The sequence below is a fragment of the Thermobia domestica genome, chromosome 18, assembly GCF_964235325.1.
Source record: "Thermobia domestica chromosome 18, izTheDome1.hap1.1, whole genome shotgun sequence".
NCBI lineage: Eukaryota > Metazoa > Arthropoda > Insecta > Zygentoma > Lepismatidae > Thermobia > Thermobia domestica.
The window spans coordinates 58,756,038-58,777,263 of NC_137471.1; the positions used below are offsets into that span (position 1 = coordinate 58,756,038).

Genomic DNA, 21,226 nt, shown 5'->3' on the forward strand with positions numbered 1-21,226 from the left:
AATCCACAGAACAGTACAATAGAAAATATCAGAATTCTGGTAATAACGTGACCATTGTAACTAGTAATGGTAACAACGTGAAGGTCGATTTTGGATTTAGATACCATGTTCGTGTAAAGTCGTGTTATAATAAGGATAATTTTAGTAATAATAATCGTCTTCAAAAATACCATAGCAGAACAATTAACACTGATGGCTATTTCTCATCGCTGCGTTTTACGATCTGCTCTTACAATAATGAAGTTTTAATAAACAGAGTATCCAGCATTCCAGACGTGATTTGTTTATATTAAAAATAATAAACATTGGGTAAATTATTCAGTATAAAGAAAATTGCACTTCTCACAATAGCATAATTTAGATTTCAATATTTTTGTAAGAAATTAATCGTTTATGATAAGTGTGTGTAGCAAATTTTCGTGGCTTGACATATCAAGTGAATCCTGTTACTGCATTAGAATTGCATTATTTGTTTTCTTCTTGTTACTGCTTTTGTTTTAAAGTACGCTGACTCTTACAGTAAGTTTATAAAGTTAATTCAGTGTTATCATTGTCACGGACATTTTTTTTTCTTTTTTTGGTCTGAATTGCAAGCCGTGTAAATTAAATGTTTTGATGGCGAGAAGACATCTTTCTTACATAGTCAATGTGGAAACGAACTTGAAACAAATTATAAAGTTAAATTAAACAATGGTAACAGCTGAATTTAATTTAATTTTTAAAAAATATATACATTTACAAGTAAAATACAGATACAAATATATTTATTTTCAACTATACAAATGAATGACAAATATTCTTTTACATTCTTACTACATACACAGTAATTACATATATTGACATGATTTGTTTGATCCAGCTTTTCTGAACTAGAATCCGTGAAATATGTGTTTGCCAGTACAAAAGAAAAAAACAAAATCGATACGTTTGGTAGTTTGCTTTCTGCTCGAAGGGGAATGTATTAACGTTTTAGGCTGAGATATGGCAACAGAGAAAGTATTTTAATATCTTGAATTGAAGGAATCCACTTAAATATTTCTAAAGAATTATAATCAATAAATTTGAATCAAGGATTATGATTTCACCGTTTATGTGTTAATAATCCATGACAATAGTGTATTAGGGAAAATGTTAAGGAGGCCTGAATATTTCATTAGTTTGAAAGTGAACGTTTGAACTACATGTGGGTCAAAGTAGACGGAGACTGAAAAAGTTAAAATCCACACCGCGCATCCACAGAGATCATTAATTTTTTCAGTTGATTTTTTTTGTATGTACTCCGTATTATTATCACTAATACCGTCCCCCTCCAAAACAAAATCAGTTCTGTATTTAGTTTTAAAAAACTGTTTTTGGTTTATATACTGTTACCTGAAATGATTTTTTTTCTTTTTTAGTAATATTTCGTATTGAGTTGGATAATTTTGTAAAATTTACAGGTGCAAAGTAATCTATGTAAACAACATGCATATTGGTACAAAATATGGAAAATACATTATCTATGCATTTTTTTAGAGTTACATCTCTTTTTACCGTTTCTTGGTTGCAACATCCATATTGGAAATAAATATTACACTAATAATATCGGATACTACTTTCATTGTAAGCGTGTACATAAAAACTAATACTGTGATGACTTATAAAGCAATAACGAACGAGATATAGACGAATAGAAGTATCACATTGTAGTTTGATCGTGCATATTACTTCAGAACGTTGCATCAAATATTTGATGTCATAACTTGAAAGCAGAATTCGATATAATACTTCATGTCACACATTAGATGGAAAAAATCTAAAGATATCCTAAGATTTGACTATACATGCAGTCCAAAGGGATTGCACAGTAATGACCATTATTGTGTGTTATTGATAATACATTAAAATTTAACATTGTAAAGTGTTATTGCTAACATGAAAAATTAACCGCTTTCGTACTTAAAAAAGAAATCAGTGAAGTTAAGTAATACTTATTAAAAACAAAGTAACATGAGACACATATTTAACAGAACATGCAACTCAGAATTATAAATACATACAACTACACGCTTGCATCACCTGAATCAGATAAGTCAGATAAATGTTATACTTAGAAATGAACTGACATATATCTTTTGCGTGTTGGTTCAGTGGTTGATGACTCAGACTTTTTCTTGGTATTCATGAACATCCATAGAGCAGCACTTGCTGACAGACTCCCCCATTTTGCTACATCACTGGCCTAAAAGAAACGTAAATATGTTTTAATATTAATAGAATTAAGTATGAAAAAAATGATCAGTATATTCCTCGGCGTAGTTTAGTTTGCCTAGAATCCCTCAACTGAAGACATACTGAAATAATGATGTCATTTTTATGCCGAAAATTATGTTCATCTTCTCTCTCACACACGCTCTCTTTCGATTTATATCTTTCTTTCTCTGTCCCTCATGCTCTCTCTCTCTCTCTCTGTCCCTCTCCTTCGCTGTCTTTCTCTTTCTAGCTCTGTACAGATCCTCTGTTATTGCTTAACTTCTCCTTTGCCGTGCTCTTACCCCTAGCTTTTACAGGCAAAATTGATTCTTTATTTTTATTTCCACGTTTTTTTCTTTCCTTTAGAGTTAGCGTACACATTCTTTAGAATACATATATTCCAATTTGGAGCAATTCATTTTGTACCATCCCCTTCACCTAAACTCTTAAAATAAGGGATATCCTGCATAATGCAGTGCATTGGTTCCAAGAAACGTTCGTTATGCAAACCGCGTTGTCTCAGGTCTATTAGTAATAGGTTTGTATTGAGTGTGTTCATCACAAAAACTTAGGATAAGAAACCAATTTAAAATAAAAATCAAAATACTTATTTTTATAAACTAAATAATACAGAAAATCCTTTGAACATGTAAAAGTTGGAGGTATTTTTTTCAATTGTAAATACGGGATGGCTCAGTGGTAAAGCGTTCACCTCTTGAGCATGGGGTCCTTGACTCGCGCCAAGTGAGCTTTGAGGTGGACAAACACCGTGTGCGTGGTTTTTCTCGGGGTTCCCCTGTTTTCTCCCACTTTCTTCATTCCGCCATTTCACTCATTTCTCATCATCACCGTCTTTTTTAGTCTAATCGGCATAACCGTCGGACGTAAAACTCAAAGATTTCATTTTATTTTTCAATTGTAAATGATTTTTACAGAAATGAGAGATTAATGAGTGATTATGAGAAGTGAGAGATTAATGAGTGATCACTCGAGAATGGAAAATCATGTTATAATCTGTAAGCAGAAATGCCTACTTGGGAAATATCGAGAATAATAGGTTAGTGTATTCTGTAGTACACAGGGTGTATCAAAAGTCCGCGGCCATAGGCCAATTCCGCAATGAGTAAAGATACGAAAATAACTAAAAGAAAGAAACGTTGATGAAAATATTTGGTACTAGCTATATAGGCTCCACGATAGTATCATGCCCTATATATAAAGGACCAAGAAAAATTCTGTCGCTTTTTTACCCACCACCTTCGAACATCGATATGTCATCTATGACGAGCACTCATGTCCAAAATGATTGTCGCATATCTATAACTGTCTTCTTGTAAGAATATAATTTGATAATGATTTTGCAGGGTACTTTTGATACTGATACTATGTGTATAATTGGGAAATGTGCATTTGTGATAAATTTCATAAGAAAAGAATTATAAATACGAAAATTAGAATGAGTAAAACAAAATGTTGCTAAATGGACAAGAAAGTTTTATTTTCGTTTTATTGTTCTTATTTACTGCTCTTTTGATATGAAATTTGCCACATACATGTCTTTGCCGATTATACACATACTAACCTTATGAGAAATACCGGGCGAATTCGTTATCAAATTATATTCCTGCAACAATATATTTATAGACATGCGACAATAATTTTGGACATGAGTGTACCTGGAAGATCAAAAATAGTCCCCATCAGCATCAACGACCATCTGCCAACGTTCTGGAAAGCCATGGATTTCATCGCAGTAGAGCTTAGTGGGCCGCGAAGCGAAGAAGGTATCAAGTGAATTTTACACCTCTACAAGAGATTTGAACTGGCGTCCTCTAAGGTGATTCCAAGTAATGGAACAGGTGATAATCGGACGGTGCAATGTCCAGGGAGTATGGCGGATGCAATAGGTTTCTCATCCAAGGCGTAGAATGGTGTCCCGGGTCATCCTAGCCACGTCGGACTTAGCGTTGTCGTGTAATAGGAGGACCCTTCTGCGATTCAGAAGTGCTGGCTCCATTTTTTTAATTTTTTTTATTTTTTATTTATTTATTTATTTATTTTTGAACACGGCTCAACTGCTGACAGTACACAGTTGCACTGATGCTCTGACCAGCTGGTCTCAGTTCCCGATGCACGATACCGCGAGCAGTTCACCAAACACACAGGAGGACCTTCTGGTGCAGTGTGGGTTCCGCTGTTTTTGAACCGGTTCATGGGATGCTAACCAATGATAACGGCGCCATGGAGCTTCGTACAGGACCCACTTCTAATCACATGTCAGCATCCTGTTCAGAAATGGCTACTTCCTCAGACGAGACAACAAAGAAACACAGGTGTCTGCTCGCATTGCCTTCTGGCCCGGAGTCAAATCATGTACTGTTCAATGACTCATCGACCCAACTTGTAGTGCTTCCCAAATTGATAGAGGTGCTTCGAAATGATTTCTCCACTCACACTGAATTGTAGTTCCAGTTCGTCACATGCCTGGCCACTGTTCGCTTCAGTTCCTGCCTGAAGATCTTGATTTTATAAATATGTTGGTCTTCCGGCAGTCTTCGAGTGTTTCGTCATCGTCCTTAAACTTGTTAAACCATGACTTCACTGTTCGCGTAGTCGCGACACCCTCATCAAAGGCCTGGCATATTTTCCACCGTGCTGCAGCGGCGTTTGACGCCAGTTTGAACTCGTACAGCATACATGCCCTTATGACGCTCTGTGGAGGTCCCATGTTCACTCTATCCTTACGCAAGTTCACGGCGTAACTGAACTGCTACAACCAGTAGTATGTTGGATATACCCACACTAACAACTGACCATCGCCTTTTCTCCATTCGCATTCAACTCACTGTGTGAGGAGGGGCCGCGGTGGTTCAGTGGTAGAGCGTTCACCTCTGGTGCTTGGGGTCCCGGGTTCGATCCCAGCCCCCGCCAACTGCACTTTGTGGTGGACAAACACCGTGTGTGTGGGTTTTCTCATGGTTCTCCCGTTTCCTCCCACTTTCTTCATTCCACCATTTCATTCATTACTCATCACCACCGTCTCCTTTAGCCTAACCGGCATAACCGTAGGACGTAAAACTCAAAAGATTTCATTTCATTTCATTTCACTGTGTGAGGGCCAATGGAACACAGGCCTCCACAAAAAGCGGCAGAACTTTCTTGGTTACCTTTAGAAATAAAAAAAGCAATGTTTCCGGTAGAGCATACTCTTCGAACGAAATATAAAGGTACGCACAAATAACATGGGAAATGTTCACATTATTGTGTGAGGAGCCGAAAACACTTCGAACCAGTTTTCCAACAATGCTATATTGTTGGTATGGTGAGGGTTCTTGGAAGAGCCTCAAAAATTGGTAACGGAGCTTTTTCATTTGACATAGGGCGTCTTAGTACTGAGAAGCCTAAACGGATGGTGCGATTGCAAAAGTTCGACCATTTAAAATCGAAAACCACTTATTTCCAGCAATTTTCTTTTCTACTTTGATATACCCTGTATATAACTCGGGGGAGAGAGAGCAAAATATGATGCCCCAAGCTCCAGCCTACTGAGCCGAGACACTCGGATCTGGCCTTCACTCGATAACGTTACGTAAAGACAACAGCTGCGACTGTACAAAACAAAGGTACTAAATAACTCAACAGCTACACAGTACCTAACTATGTGGAACACCCCTATGAAATACTTTATTTGAGAAAGAGAGAGAGAGAGATTTCTTTTATTGTATTCTTCCGTTAGAACAGCACGGAAAGCTGCGTGTAGAAATTAATTTTATCTTATCTTATATGCAACCAGTGACCTAGTGAACGCAGGCACATATGTGAGCAAATAGTGTGTTGCAACGTGGAAGTATTTATCTGCGGTACGAACTTCCTTATCTCTGTCTACAGAAACCATACTGATAAGGCACATATGTGAGGACAAAACAGTAAATCTTCCTTTTGATTGGTGGAATGAAGTAACTCCCCATGATATATCTAACCTTTTTCGTATTTGTTCTCAGTTTCCTATGAGTTAATAACGGAAGCAGACTAAATTTTCACTTTCGACATCTGTCCTCGTAGAATACATCTTGATAAATGTCAATAATCGTGATAAGATAATACTTTCTTTGTTACGTGCTCGCATTTTGCCAGCAATATCTAATTTAAGAAGATTTTAAAGGTAATAATTTATCAATCACGTGAAGTAACATTGGATTGCATCAACTTGTGTTATTGTAACAAGTAATTGTAATTGAGTAATATTATTGAAGTACAAGAAGTGTTTCAAGTTCTTATCTTTAGTAAATCTTACATCCGTAGTTTTACAGAGAAAAAAAATGAATGCAGTTGTACAATCATACAGTGAATGACAAGTTGAATAAAGTACAATTATTTGCGACGGACATCTGACGTTAATCCTATAAAAGTAAAACGTAATTTCCCGTCTCTGTTTAATCGTTCAATCGTTTATGAGAAAAATGAGTCCACATTTAGAATTCGCTAAAGCAGCGTTTCTGAATCTTGGAGGGATTCCGTTATAGTCCCCTTAGATTGTACATTAGTCCAGAAAAGACAGAAAGTAAGTAAATAATTTAAAGTTAATATCGATCACATACAATACTCGAAAACCTCAAACATATGTGGATCATAAAATTTAAAAAATAAGATTATACAAATTCTAATGGCGTACATAGTTGTTATAAAGTTCTAGTAGTTATAAAATATTCTTGATAATTCAATTCTTAAAACTAATATGTATTTTCTTGTACTAATATATATATATATATATATATATATATATATATATATATATATATATATATATATGTATGTATGTATGTATGTATGTATGTTGCAGCATTTCCGTGGAACACCTGGAGCAATTTCAACTAAACTTGTTACACATATAACTTAGGACTTGTAAAAAATACTCTTGGGGTAAAGTCATCTATCGCCCCTAGTGGGCGCAAGAAAGGATGTCGTGTAAAAATAATCGAAAACTAACGATATTAGTGTCTAATCCATAGTTTTCTGAGTCAATGAAATAAATAGTGACACCTTTGATTTAATTAAGTCCAAGTTCAACTCCCAGTAGTACCTCTAAAGGGTAGGAAAGCAGTTACATATAAAAATATTTCAGAACTACCGATATTACTGTCAAATCCATAGTTTTCGGGGTCACTGAGATGAATAGTTACGCTTCTGTTGCCCTTTAAGTTGAAGTTTAGCACCAAACGAGAGTAAGAAACTTCTAACACCCATAGAGAATAGCAAGGGATGACATGAAAAGAATAATCGAAGACGACCGATATTAGTGTCGTATCCTTACTTTTCGTTGTCACCGATGCAAATAGTCACACTCCCAATCAAGTCCAAGTTCAGCACCCATGAGCATAGAGAGAGGGAAGAGATGACAAATAAAATGTCCAAAGTTACCGAGATTAGTGCTAAATCGGAAAAACGGTTGGAAATGTCTGGGAACATAGTATCACCTCGAGCTGGCCTTTTATCGTGCCACTTTGATTAGATGGTGTATTCTAGGGAGAAGGCGGTAGGATGCTTAAAAATTTGTGCCAAAAATGGAGTATCTTATGGATTTTTATCATTACATTTTCACTGAATTACGTATGCAAGCATGGTGGCTCAGTGGTAGAGCGGTTACCTCTGGTGCGTGGGGTTCCTGGTTCGATCCGCTGGCAAGTAAGTCTGGTGAATAACATTGTGTTCGTCGGTTTTCTCTTGGTACTCCCGTCTCCTCCCACATTCTTATATCATCATTCTATTGCCTTAATCATCGTTTCCCTTAATCTAAAGGCCATAATCGTGGGACGCTAAACTAACGGATTTCATTTACATTTTATTGCGTATCCAAAGGGAGAAGAAGATTCAAATATTTCCCATAAACCTATCCTTATCGTGCGAAGAACGGGCTTTTAAACTAGTACCAACGTGAAATTAAGTGAATTTTGTTTAACATTATTTCAAAAATATAAGATCACTGGTATATAATCATAACATTAAAAAAGAAAGTCAAATCCACCGCACTATACATTCTCGCTTCAATCTCTTAAACTATATCATGTTGTGCTGCAATTCTTAATGGAGCATTTATTTGTGGATACGAACAAAATTATAAGTTGTTTTCGGAAAATTTTGTCCGAGGGAAAACTCACCTCCCTTGAGTAAACTGCCGCTTGTGATTTTTTTCAGGACAAACAAGTAATGCCGTATAGACATGTTCTTAATGAAATATGAACAAAATTGTGTGAGTCGTTTTTGAAAAAGAAAAAAAAAATCGTCCGAAAAGGACTCAGCCCAAGAGTAAACTTCCTGTTATGAAATTTTCAGGACTACTGAGCTATACCATATTGTCAGGTTACTAATGAAGTATTTATAATAAAATATAGACAAAATCGCAAGTAAAAATTGTGAAAATGGTTAGGGAAGGAAACTGTTAGATTTTGTGAAAGAGGTTGCTTTAGAATGCTTTATTTTTTTAAGTCATCAGAACGAATAAAAGTGGAGTTCTAATCAAGTCGAGGAAGATCTTAGATACTGAGATTCTCATTATATGTAGTACATTAGTTATTAATATTTAAAGTATTTATAGAGTTACGGGGTACACATGATCAAAAGTTCAATTTTGGTGGTGAAGCACAAAATGTTTAATTTCACTTATATCCCCTTATATATATATATATATATATATATATATATATATATATATATACTAGAGCCAAGAAAACCGAAATATTGTAGACATGTTAAGAAATTACAGTATGATTACCTGTCTTTGTCTTCCACTTTTATTATCCCCATAACGACACCAATAAGCAAGATGCTGGCAATTGTGCCATTTACGTGAGTTGTTTTGTATCGCCTGAAAAATTAGAAGACATATTAATTTCCAAAAAAATAATCAACAATATTGAAACGAACGATAAGAGAATGATTTTTGCACAGTAACATTCATTAAAAAAAAAAAAAAAAAATCCAGTTTTGACATGTGACTTGTGTTTACGTTGAGGCTAGTAAATTACCCTATTGCTTAGTATTGAAATCGGTCAAAGATAAGTTGATGAATTCACTCTGCCACTCCTACCTAACTTAAATTCTATTCTAGTCCTAGGTCAATGATAAGGGAATAATTCATCCCGCTCAACTTAAAAACATCTTTTGTTTGCTTCTGTTATGCACAGGATGTATCGCTAGAGAACTATAATGAAATACGAAGGTTTTTTTTTTTTTTTTAGTCTAATTGAATATTTAATACTTGTTTTTCATTGTATTTATCTAGTGAATAATAATAATACCAACAGTCACTGCAAGTTTTTTTTTTGTTTTTTTTTTTTTTTTTTTTTTTTTTACCGTTCTTAAGGACGGGACCTATTATCGGAGCCTACAAACCACTATCCGAAATTATCTAGTGCAATTGGCGGGTGGACATATTATCATACAGGATCAATTGTCACAGCATAGATCGTTCCCACCACAGTATCTTCTCATCTCCAAGAGAAATAGATAACAGGACCACGTCACTGGTCTCTTCTACATTCACTACAAAAATTCGAAGAATTTGTTGATTTTTCAGCCGGTCCTTCTATACTGTCTTTAAAGACAAGATAATATGATGGGGAGGGACCATTTTTATCCAAAGCAATCTAACGTTATGGTCTATATATGTCCTCCAATTTACTCCAGTGGATTCAAGTTCTGTTGTTATGCAGTCTTGCGTTGTGATCTGTGTATCCACCAACTGTACTGGATTCAAATTCTTTTGTTATTCAGAGAACATATAATTAGTAGGTCTTGGTGTTCATAACCTTGGGGTTCCAAAATGACGAAAATAAATTAATTTCCTGATTCTCTTTATTTTGATTTCTAATTTTTCGGTATTCTTTGTCATGTTTTCATTTATCCTGTTCTTTTAACCATTTGGATATACTGATTTTTTTTTTTTTAATTTGTTAACATACAATTTAGCAACGATATTGCATTGGTATGCTAAATCTCTAGGACTATTTGCATCATGGGTCGAATCCGAACTCCAGTCACAAAGAGAACACGTTATCATCTACTTTTATTAGTTCCGTACAAATGCTTTGATCTTGCATTATGCTTGAATTACGATTCAATAAGATGGATTTTAGTTTCGTGCCTTAAGTGAATGATGTAATATGTACTCTATAAATATTGTTATTTCTGCTTTTTTTTTTTAAAAAAAAAAAAAAAGAAATAATTAACCGGAAAATCAGGCTATTAACCCGGAGACAAACAATGTTTATTGTGGCCATAGAGTAATACGCGCATTCGGCACTATAGACCCGCGTTCGTTTTCCGGTGGGATCTCATGTCGTTCGGATTCCACATTAAACTGTAGGTCTACACCTTATATAGCTGTGATACTGAAGGAATATATATAGCTCAAGAAATATTGTTGGAGTTTAAGGAATATATGAGAGTTTAAAGGTGGTTCAATATTAATTCAACAATCACAAGAAAAGGGATGTAAAATTCAAAATCAATCAACTAAAAGAAGCATACGTACTGTATGTATATGTTGAATAATTTCTCCTTCCTTGAGATATGGTGTGTCGCGATCGCTGCTATTGTTTATCCGTATTTTGCTTCCTGGTGTCCAGAATTTAATTAGGGATTCGCACATCACATTGCCATGTTTTCCCGTCTTATGATCCAAATGGATTACTTCAATGGTTGGTTCATCATCTGTAAAATAAACGACTAGAGTTTATTTAAATTTAAACATTATCTACTCTCGTATAAATTTATTACATTTCTATGGTTATGGTGTGTAGTCTTGTTCAAAAAATATAGAAAGCGAAAAATCTTGGTTTAGAAAGCCATATGCTAACAGCCGTATCTAGGATATTACCATACTTTGGTTGTAAATGAAGATCTTATTTGGCAATTAAAATCCACATTTGTTTCTTTTAATTCCAACTGTAGGTAGGAGTGCAGGGCTTTTGAGGGAGAGGATTTCCAGGTTTTATGATCATCATTGGAAAGACTGTACATCATTGGCAGAATGGTAAATCTTAAAAAATACGAAATATTTCGTATAATATGAGATTTTGAGGGTTCGATTCCCCGGTGAAAATTACATCACATTAACTAGAAATAACTTAATAAATAGTGATTAACCGTTAGATAGAATTCACAGTAGTCATTTTATTTTTTTGTTCTTTTCTTGTAATGCTAATTAGTGAACATTGATTCTGGCTCTGTTAGAATAACAGGTTCGACTTCTCTCTATTGCACTGTGTTCGACTAGAAATTAAATTTAGCCCTCCGTCTGGTCTAGTGCCTAGTGCACCAATGTCGGATCTAGCCTGAGGTCGGGGGGCCTAGACCCCTCAGGTTTTTGATTAACAGAAATAACTTAAGGTATTATTTATAGCTATATTTTTGAAAGTTTATAATAAACTCATGGTATACCTATCATAGTCTGGGTTCTGGCTTATCCTCCTCCTAGATCCACAACTGTAGTATACAGGCCTTTGGTGCACGGGGTTCCGAGCATTGGAATTCGAACGCATTAAAGAGACTCGGATTCTACCATAAGCTGTAGGTCTCCGTCTCATATAATCTTCGTGCTGAAGATGAACTCTAAACTTCTAAAAACAACAATAATAATAGAAACTAAATTAAGAAAGGTGATCTAAAATATCTGTAGAGTTATTATAATGTGAAAATTTACCTTCATTTGCTGTTTTTCTTAATCCTATACCCCAGTGATCATAGTTTTCGTGTTGGAGTTCTATGAGATCCCCTGTGTGCACTACATCAGCAAACACTTTGTATTCACTAGTAGTAAACCACTTCGAGATTGTCATCGCTGAAAAATCCATCACATTGAATTTCCACGTTTATATTCACTGTGAGTAACGTATATGTTGCTGATCGTCGTGATTGTATCAGTTATGTATATAAACAAATAAAAGTACTTCATAATGAAATGATAACGATACTGATTTTAACAATGAGATAAGGTTCTGTTGTTATCATATAGTTCATAATCCTCTTCTGTCAAATGAAGTAATGTTCAAACCGAGATTATTCTGTCATATGCGAAGTTTCTTCGGAAAGTTCGCGAACATTCTCTGCCAAACTGAAAAACTTCTAACAGTTTTCTCCACTTTGTATTCACCCCTGCTATATTTTCTTTTGCCATTCCAAATATTTCATCATCATCATAGATTTTATGGCATTATTGGCAGATCACTTGCCGCAAACTCAGAAATTTCCATGCATCATATTCGTCCTCATGTAAGAATTTCCTGTTTTAATACCGTTCACCAATTGAAGTCTTTTTCGTCTCTTCGTCTTTATCTTGCAGTCATGCCTTGTAACATGTTCCTCATGGTACATTTCCTTCTCAGCAAATGCCTCCGCAACAATTTTTTTCTTTCATTTCTCAATTATATATAAAATTGTTCTTTTCTCTCCTACTATTTATAACACTTCCTCATTCGATGTGGTTAATTCTCTCTACACCCACATTTCGGTAGCTTTTTTTTTTTTTTTTTTTTAAATGTGTAATATCTGTATTTCTGTTCCATTGAGTACACTTCTCTACACAAAAACATTTTATGAGTCTTTTTCTTAACTATGTATTCAAGGTTCCAATCGACGATTCATTTGGGGTAAGTACAGTGCCACTATTGAATTTTCCGTACTGTGCCAGTTGACTCAAAATGTTGACCTTCGCATTCGCCATATGATAATTAATGTAGAGTTTATTTTTTTTTTAAGTCCTGTTGCTAGTCAGGCGAGTAAACAGGATATAGAATTACTGTTGCCTCTTACTTTGGCTCAAATTGAGGAGTTAATGAATGTGTACAGGAATCCATTGCAAAATGAAGCATGTTTTTCTTTTCTTTCTTCAAGCATCGGACCTCGTAACTTACAATGATTCAACGAATCTTCAGCTATCGTAATCTTAATTTATCTAATTTTCCTGATGTCATACAATGATGAAATTTTACACGGCAACATAAGTCGGGGGACCATGGGCGTCCGCAGGGGACGGGTCGTACGGGTCGATTGACCCTTCCTGGAATCTAGTTACTATAGGCTAATATCTCTGAAATAAAAATTGATTCGAATTAAACATATATGTATTTTGTTAAGAAAGAAAAATGTTTACAAAACTGGAGCTTTGTGTTTTTCAAATACGTAAAACTTCTCATCTACGGATTTCCACTTGTGTGTCAAGTTGGATGTTTCTTTCTATATGTCGACTCGAAGCACAGATGTAAAATGCTTATTTCGACAGCATCTTGCATTTGATTTTCTAGCTGGCACTCAAGAACAACTTTTGTGGTCAGGCTACCTGCTCAACCCCTTGATAGGTCTTCAGAGTCAAAAGTCGAAAAAACAAGGTAGCATTACTCCGTCTTCCGAGATCACAAGATTCCTTCGAAAGAGAGGGAATACATGCCTCATTGAAAACACGCTTTGCTCTCTCTCTCTTTCAATCTCTGCGCTGCTCATATGAAATATGTACAAACATGTCCATCGGGTTGGGTCAAGTGCTTAATTGAAAATAAATATTTGCCTTTAGCAGGCAGTTTCCTTTATAAATCAAGTAAAGGCATTTAAAAAAAAATCTTTCTCATCCCTTTGAAGAGCAATAGAGAAACATGCAAAATAGAACACCTTTAAAACTAAACGGAGGAAGTTCGCTGGCTTTAGTATGGTGCAGGCCGAGAAACATAAGTTCGCTGGCGTGGCCCCGCGTAGTGTAGTTGCTAACGCTCTCGCCTTCGGTGCGAGCGGTCCCGGGTTTGATTCCCGGTGGGGCACTCGGTTGAAAAAGTGTAAAATACTTTTCAGGCCAGTCATCCTGAATGAGGTTTTCCTGGGTTTTCCTCATTCACACTAGGCAAATGCCGGAGTGGTATCTAACTTACAGGTCCCAGGCCGCATCCTTCCCCTTCCCCGGATAGTGTGCTCGCCGAGGGACGTCATCCCTCAAACGTGACGGGCTAAATGGCCTTACATGCCCAAAGCCCGGAAATCTAAATCCTAAATCTTACATAAGTTCTCTGGCGCTCTCTTTTCTCTTTGTTGAAGCAAGGAAAGAGAGGGTATTTATTTGCCCTCCCCGCGTTCGAAAGCGAGACCCATAAAACTCCTTTCAGATACTCGATGGACTTCTAATTACAATAGTAGAAGAATATTTTCTGAACACTTCTTTTCAGGAGCTATCCATAAATTCCCCTGTTTCACATATAAGAAAGAATGTCTATAAACGCTACTGAAAGAGGACATACAATATGTTCCATATAGCAGGCAAGTTGACCGCTAAGTATCTGCGAGAACCTCCGAACTTTCTGCTCAATTGTACAGAGGCGGGAGCTTTATTCCTGCAGAGTGGGAAACAGTTTTGGTGATCGCCTGGAAAATATTTGGGGCCCCATTTCGAAACGGATTGCGTCAACGCAACGGCTTTAAGTGCATTAATTTCGTCAACAGAATTAATTTTATTTAGTATATTTTATGATATTTAATAGTTAAATTTTCCGGTACATGTTTTCAAAATTGTAAAGGAAATAATATAATAATTAAATTGCAATTTTTACGTTTTCCACACATTGTTTTGATATCACTTTTGTCCGTTTTTGGATATTACCCTCCAAAATAGGTCAGATGAGGTACAGTGGGGCGAAACAAAACAAATGATTGATTGATTTGGATTTACATCCTTATCAGCAATGAAGGTATATAAGGCGAAATCTGCGTTTAAAATGGGATCTGACCACTGTAGTACGTTCCATCCGGGGGAGACTCGATGAACCAACAGTACACACTTTGGCCATTAGACTAAGAGAAAAACTAAGAAAGAAAGAAAAAATACAGAAGAATTTGTGACTTTGACCTTGTGTTGATTATGCATTGTGGTTTTAGAGCTCCGGTTTATTAGTATGTTCATAAGTAGTAAGTAATAGTAAGTTTCAGTGCCGAATTCAAGCCTTTCTGCGTCAGCGTGCTTGATCAAAATGTAACGTTAATTCTGATGTAATTTAGAAGATGGAAGAAAACAGGGTTTAGTGTATCCAGGGGGATGTTGCGAGAGGACCATACAAAAAAATATCCTAAACACACACTGTATAAAACTGCATTTTAAGTCAGTTTCAAGTTTTTTATTTATTTATTTATTTATTTATTTATTTTAATGAAGAAGATACATCCTTTCGGACTTTATTTTCCGAATTTGGCCTTGATAGCTTCAAGTAAAATACTTAACTTACAATTTATAGAAGATACATGATTATTGTGAGCACAGTATTAATGCATGCTATAAAATATCAAAATATAATACATAGGTTACCGAGAAATGCTATTACATTGAAAAAAAAATATCCTATGTAAACTGCGGTTAACGTGTTCAAAGTTTTAATGTACGCCACTGCATGGTACAGTGATTACATTTCGTTGCAGTTTTCATTAATCCATTTCTTAATTATATGTCTAGAGAAAGGGTACTATGAGACGTTATAAACTGTTTCAACTCACTTCATTCCACTGCTTTTATTTCGTGCTTTTGTTCTTTTATCCCGTGAATGAATACCTAAATGTGTAAATGAATTTTATTACTGATAGTATTAAAAATGTCTTTTTTTTTTCTTTGGCCGTAGATGTAGCCTGGTATTTTAATGTAATCAGTATGTATGTGTTATAACTATATATGTTTATCTATCTTTATGCCTTGCCAAATCTTATTCATACGCACGAATTCGTGCAATATGTATGATTATAAAGACGAAATAAAATGAAATGAAATCGTTCAAGTATTCCTGTTTCACATTCTACCAAGAAAATAATAGTCTTTCTCGGACTATTAAGCACGACTTTGTGCATCCTTACGATGTTGTACCCGCTTTTGGCATTTTTGGGTCGACAAAGGTAATTATTGGGCCATAGAACAGTTTATTCAAATTTCTCATATACTGACCGAATGGTTAACCTACTTGAGGGATCTTTCTTATACCACACTCTAAACTTGTTTCTCACTACTTTCGGTGATTGCATTGTATCTCCGGTGTCGGTGATACAGTTCCATCCACACCGCAGTCTTCCTTTGATCCTCAAGACATAATTATATGGCCATCTTTTATCTGAAAAGGAAAAAAGAAAATATCCCATGTCAGTAATTTTTTTTTTCTTTTTGCCGGGCCAAACTCCAAAAGTGGTTGTAAATTTGTATGTATCCTGCATGGCTTTTTTGAACGTATAAAAAGGATCTGGAACTATTAAGAAATAGAATGTCTGCATTAAGATATAATTAAAAGGCAACGAAGCTTTGTATAATATACTTAGGTGGATTTACGTTTAGCGTCTCTTCCAGCACCGAAGCTATATGAGACGAGAACCTACAGATTAACATGAATCCGAACTACATGCTCTTCCTCCGGGAATTGTAAAAAATGAAATCTTTAAATTTTACGTCCCACGGTTATGCCGGCTAGGCTAAAGGAGACAGTGATGATGAGAAGTGAATGAAATGGTGGAATGAAGAAAGTGGGCGGTAACGAGAGAATCCCGAGAAAACCCACGCACACGGTGTTTGTCCACCACAAAGTTCACTTGGTGCGATCTGGAATCGAACCAAGGACCCCATGCACCAGAGGTGAGCGCTGATTCGGGAATTAATATAATTGTATGTTGCAATTATATTTAATGAAACTGCCCCAGTTTCGAAATAAATTTGTTCTACATTACTATTTGATCTCGTGTGTTTGTTATAGGTAAAAGACATGTGATTAAAATTTGAATATCACATGTCTTACATTTTCCCTTTAAAAAATGATAAAATCTTCCTTTTTTTTATCTCTGAAAAATCTGGCAAATCTAAATCTACATTTAATACAGAACAGAACATAAAACTAAACAAGTAAAACAGGTGATCAAATGCTACGGAAACCTTTATGTTAATAGATAGTATAGTTTAATTGTCATACTTTCTTTTAGCTGTTATGAAAAAATCATATATATATCTTTCCTTTCTTCCCTGTATTTTCTTATATTGCTTTTTATTACTTAATTATTTGAAACTAGAGAGCTTGAGTAAATACCAATACAGGGTTTTTCCTGAAAGTAACCGGACTAGCTGTGGGTGGGAATATTTGTGGTAGGTGAATATAGTGGTGTATCTTAGTAACATATCGCAGCCAACTGCAATTGGCTCCGAACAGTAGGAGCAAGTAGGTCGTGAATCAAGTGAACTTCTGCAATATCGCGAGAAAAAGGCATCGTTTGATTAAGCACATGTACGCCATCAAATTTTGTGTTCAACTTAGAAAATCCTAGACAGAGACTTTCAGCATGTTGGAGACAGACTTCGGGAATGAGTTCGTACAAAGAGCACAGGTTTTTACTTGGTATAAGGCCTTCAAAGAGGGGAGAGAGGATGGGCAAGTTGAAAAAATTGCTAATTTTGATCTACGATTCAAAAGGGTCGTCCACTAAGAGTTCACCCTCCTTCCCTAGAACGACAATGAATGTAGCTTCTTTTACATGAAACTGCTGACAATCATTCGAAAACGCATCGTTCGCACCACTTGAAAATCCGTCATACCACTGCATTGATAATGAGAGAGTTTAAGAGCAACAACGAAGTGCCAACGTTGCCGTAGCCACCTATAGCCCCGACCTGTCTCCTTGTGACTTCCTTTTGTCCTCCCTGCTAAAAAGAGATATGAAAAGATACCGATTCGAGACTGTTGAAGCGGCCGTGCCGAAGAACGTCCGCAGCAGAAGTTGGTATCCGTCCAAGGGATACCAACAATGAACCTATTTCGAAGATTGTTAAATGTATTTGCTCATATCTACAATAAATTAAGTTTGTCAGGATCAATTTGGTTACCTTCAGGACAACCCTGTATCACTTACAGTAATACTTTTATTTTCTTCCGATGTACTTAAAGTTATTTGTGCTTTTTATTCGCAGGTGGTCGCACGAAGACATGACTTGAAACTCATAGTAACATCGGCAACTATGGATGCAACGAAGTTTGCCACGTTCTTTGGCAATGTTCCAACATTTACTATTCCAGGGAGAACGTTTCCCGTGGAGACCTTCTTTAGCAAAAATCCAGTTGAAGATTATGTGGATTCAGCTGTTAAACAGGCATTGCAAATACATCTGCAACCAACAGAAGGTAAATTACTTTTAACGTATTGAATGTAAGTAAGGTAGATTATTGTAAGTACTTAGAATCTTGGTAAAGTAATATTAGCAAATTACATTAAGTAATCGACTTAAATTACTTCGGGTTTAACGTAGCAAAATTAATTTAATTAAGGTTACAAATGTAGTTCATATGCGGAAATGTTAGCTTATTGTGAACATTTCAGAATCTTTAGGACTTTGATTATTAAAAAAAAAATTATGGGAAAGCAACTGAAGCGTAAGGATGTTTTCTTCATCCTTCTAGTACAGGTGTAACGAGTTTTTTGTAACTAATATGGTAAGTACATTATTTTCATCTTACATTTACATTGTTTCATTTCATTTCATTTATTTACTACATCAAACCAATACATGGTATTTGGAGGGTTCAGTTCACATGTACATTGTACTTATGTAAGATTATATAAAAACACGTAATATGACTATAAAAGTGACTGTACACATAGAGGTAAAATAGTTTATATTTTTACATATATATTTCTAAATATTCTTTTATACTATAAAAATTCTTTCTCTATTAGATACGTTTTTAAGTTTTGTTTAAATTTAAGTTTTTCTCCATTTTTATGTGATTGGGCAAAACATTGAATGTTTTATTTGCTGTAAGTCTGGAACCCTGTTGTACCAGCGATAATCTAGTAAAGTAAGAGTTTTTGTTTTTATCTCTAGTGTTATAATGATGAGCTCTCACCTCATCTTCATTTTGCGTTAGACTGAAAACGGATGCTTCATATACTGTATGTAAATAGATGGAACTGTTAATATCATTAGCTTTTTAAAGTACGATTTGCAGCTTGTTGTGTGATGTAAGTTTGCAATGGTACGGGTGACCTGTTTTTGTTTAATAAACATAGATTTGCTTTCAGTTGCGTTACCCCAAAATAGAATTCCACATTTTATGATAGGATATATGTGTCTTTTAGCACTCTTAGATAGCACTCTTGTCTTATATAGCACAATTTCAAATGTAATATTCTATTTTGAATATTGTTCATAACACAATTCGCAATTTAACGGATTTTCGATTTTACGGTACTCTTTCATTCTAATTAATCTGTTAAATGAAGCCTTTACTGTACTTTTTAAAGTGACTACTGGGAAAGTAAGTTACATTTTTTCTTCTGGGAAATTAAGTTGTTTGATAATTATTATTAATACTCTGAGTATTGTCGACGTGAATTATTTTAACTTATTGAGTAGTTACTTCTGGAATATAGCTGGTTTACATTTGTTTATTTTCAATGTGATTCAAAAACCACGGAAGGAAGTGAGTCAGAAATGTATATGAAAGTTACCTGGTTTGGAGTAGCTTATTTTCCTTTTTTCTGAAGCTCCCATACTATTTTTAATTTTTAATCCACTGACTTATGTGAAGTGTTCTATATACAGTACAGTGACGATTATCCGAGTTAATGTGGACCGGATCCAGTTCGGATAAGCAAAAACTCGGTTTATACGGATACATAGATAATTTTGTACAGTAATTATTATTGTTGTTTATTGATTATTTCTCCTTATTAGATTATTTATTATTACCGTATTTATTATTTTTATTGGACATACGGTACAGTACCTATAATTGTTAGGGAAAGGAACTTTATTTAAATAAATGTTTTTTCTGCGGTGAGATAGAGGTCCTTTCTTTTGCCAAAATGCTGATCATATCCTTTTATGCCCCCACAGCAAATTTTATTTTACATAAAAACACACATTATCTTTTGTTTTTGCAATGATTTAGTTAATATATTAAAAGAAATATTAAGATATACAAAAGTACTAATACATTTAGAGAAACATCAAATTAACATATTTAAAACAGCAAACAGTAAAAATTAAACAATTTTGGTACTATATAAACCGACAATTGTAGAAACGAAGGATAACACATAATGATTAATAAGTGTTTCAGTCCTCTATATTTAGATTTTGCCATAATCCCAATCACACAATGATAAACAAAAATATCATTTTATACTGTATATGTCTTTGAAATAGCAATTACTAACATTCAGAAAATGTTTATATTTATTTTAGATAAAAAATTTCATCCAGCTTGGGTGAAGATGGGAAGGAGTTTAATATGCTAATGGCATTGCCTCTTTGTATGGCTAGGTTTATCCTTTGTGTCAAAAAGTAACCACTTCTGGGATCTCCTGATTTGTTAATTAAATTTGATCCTAATTCCTTTAAAAACATTCTGGCTTCTTTGCTAAAAACGCCCATTGTTTCCGTGGCAAACGCAATAAAAATATGATCATCTTTAAGTTTTGAATATTTAGAATGTTTCCGCATACACGCTGTCTCTGCTGCACTTCCCGCTTCTTCACTAGTTGACGTTAAGTAAGATGGGGCAAAAGTATCTACACATGTTACATCCCATACTAGACACTGGCCCCTTTTCCAAGGTGTCAAAGTAATTCCATTATCATTCCGATACATTCCTGGTGGCTCTAAAATGTTAGGACAGTCTATACTGGTGAGGGTTCGTTTTATTATTTGATTTAATTCACTGTGACGTGAAATTCTCCCTCCACTTTTGATGCAACTTAATGCGTGTAAGCCTTTCTCATCCATCCGACTTTGACACGCACATGTGAATTCATAGCAAATACTAAGTCCTAGGCGTAAAGCTACACATATTTGAAAAATATTTGTTTCTAAAAATGTTCCGATGTTTTTAGAGGGTGTAGCTTGCAACCATGCTCCAGACTCTTTTTGACGTAGTGCTTTGAGGCGAGCTGAATCAATGTCATTTTGCGAAACTACCTCGTTTTCAGCTATCTCGTTGATTACAAT

At 35.1% G+C, this 21,226-nt stretch overlaps 2 protein-coding genes across 4 annotated transcripts in view; one reads left to right on the plus strand and one right to left on the minus strand.

Annotated features, from left to right (window-relative positions):
* Positions 1 to 21,226, plus strand: part of Prp16 (ATP-dependent RNA helicase l(1)G0007) — a 107,712-nt gene that overhangs the window by 42,360 nt on the left and 44,126 nt on the right. For 2 of the 3 annotated variants that reach the window (XM_081745334.1, XM_081745333.1), the window contains exon 14: positions 18,188 to 18,398. In XM_081745334.1, the coding sequence (XP_081601460.1) occupies positions 18,188 to 18,398 (211 nt within the window). Of the gene's footprint in view, positions 1 to 6,254; positions 6,395 to 18,187; positions 18,399 to 21,226 lie in introns of those variants that run through there. The other variant, XM_081745336.1, reaches the window with a different exon arrangement.
* Positions 706 to 12,261, minus strand: l(1)G0469 (lethal (1) G0469 NlpC/P60 domain-containing protein). Its single transcript, XM_081745341.1, has 4 exons — positions 11,933 to 12,261; positions 10,763 to 10,941; positions 9,002 to 9,094; positions 706 to 2,221 (listed from the first exon to the last, which is right to left on the minus strand). The coding sequence occupies exons 1-4, from the start codon at positions 12,081 to 12,083 to the stop codon at positions 2,090 to 2,092; spliced, it is 555 nt and encodes a 184-aa protein (XP_081601467.1). The 5' UTR covers positions 12,084 to 12,261; the 3' UTR covers positions 706 to 2,089.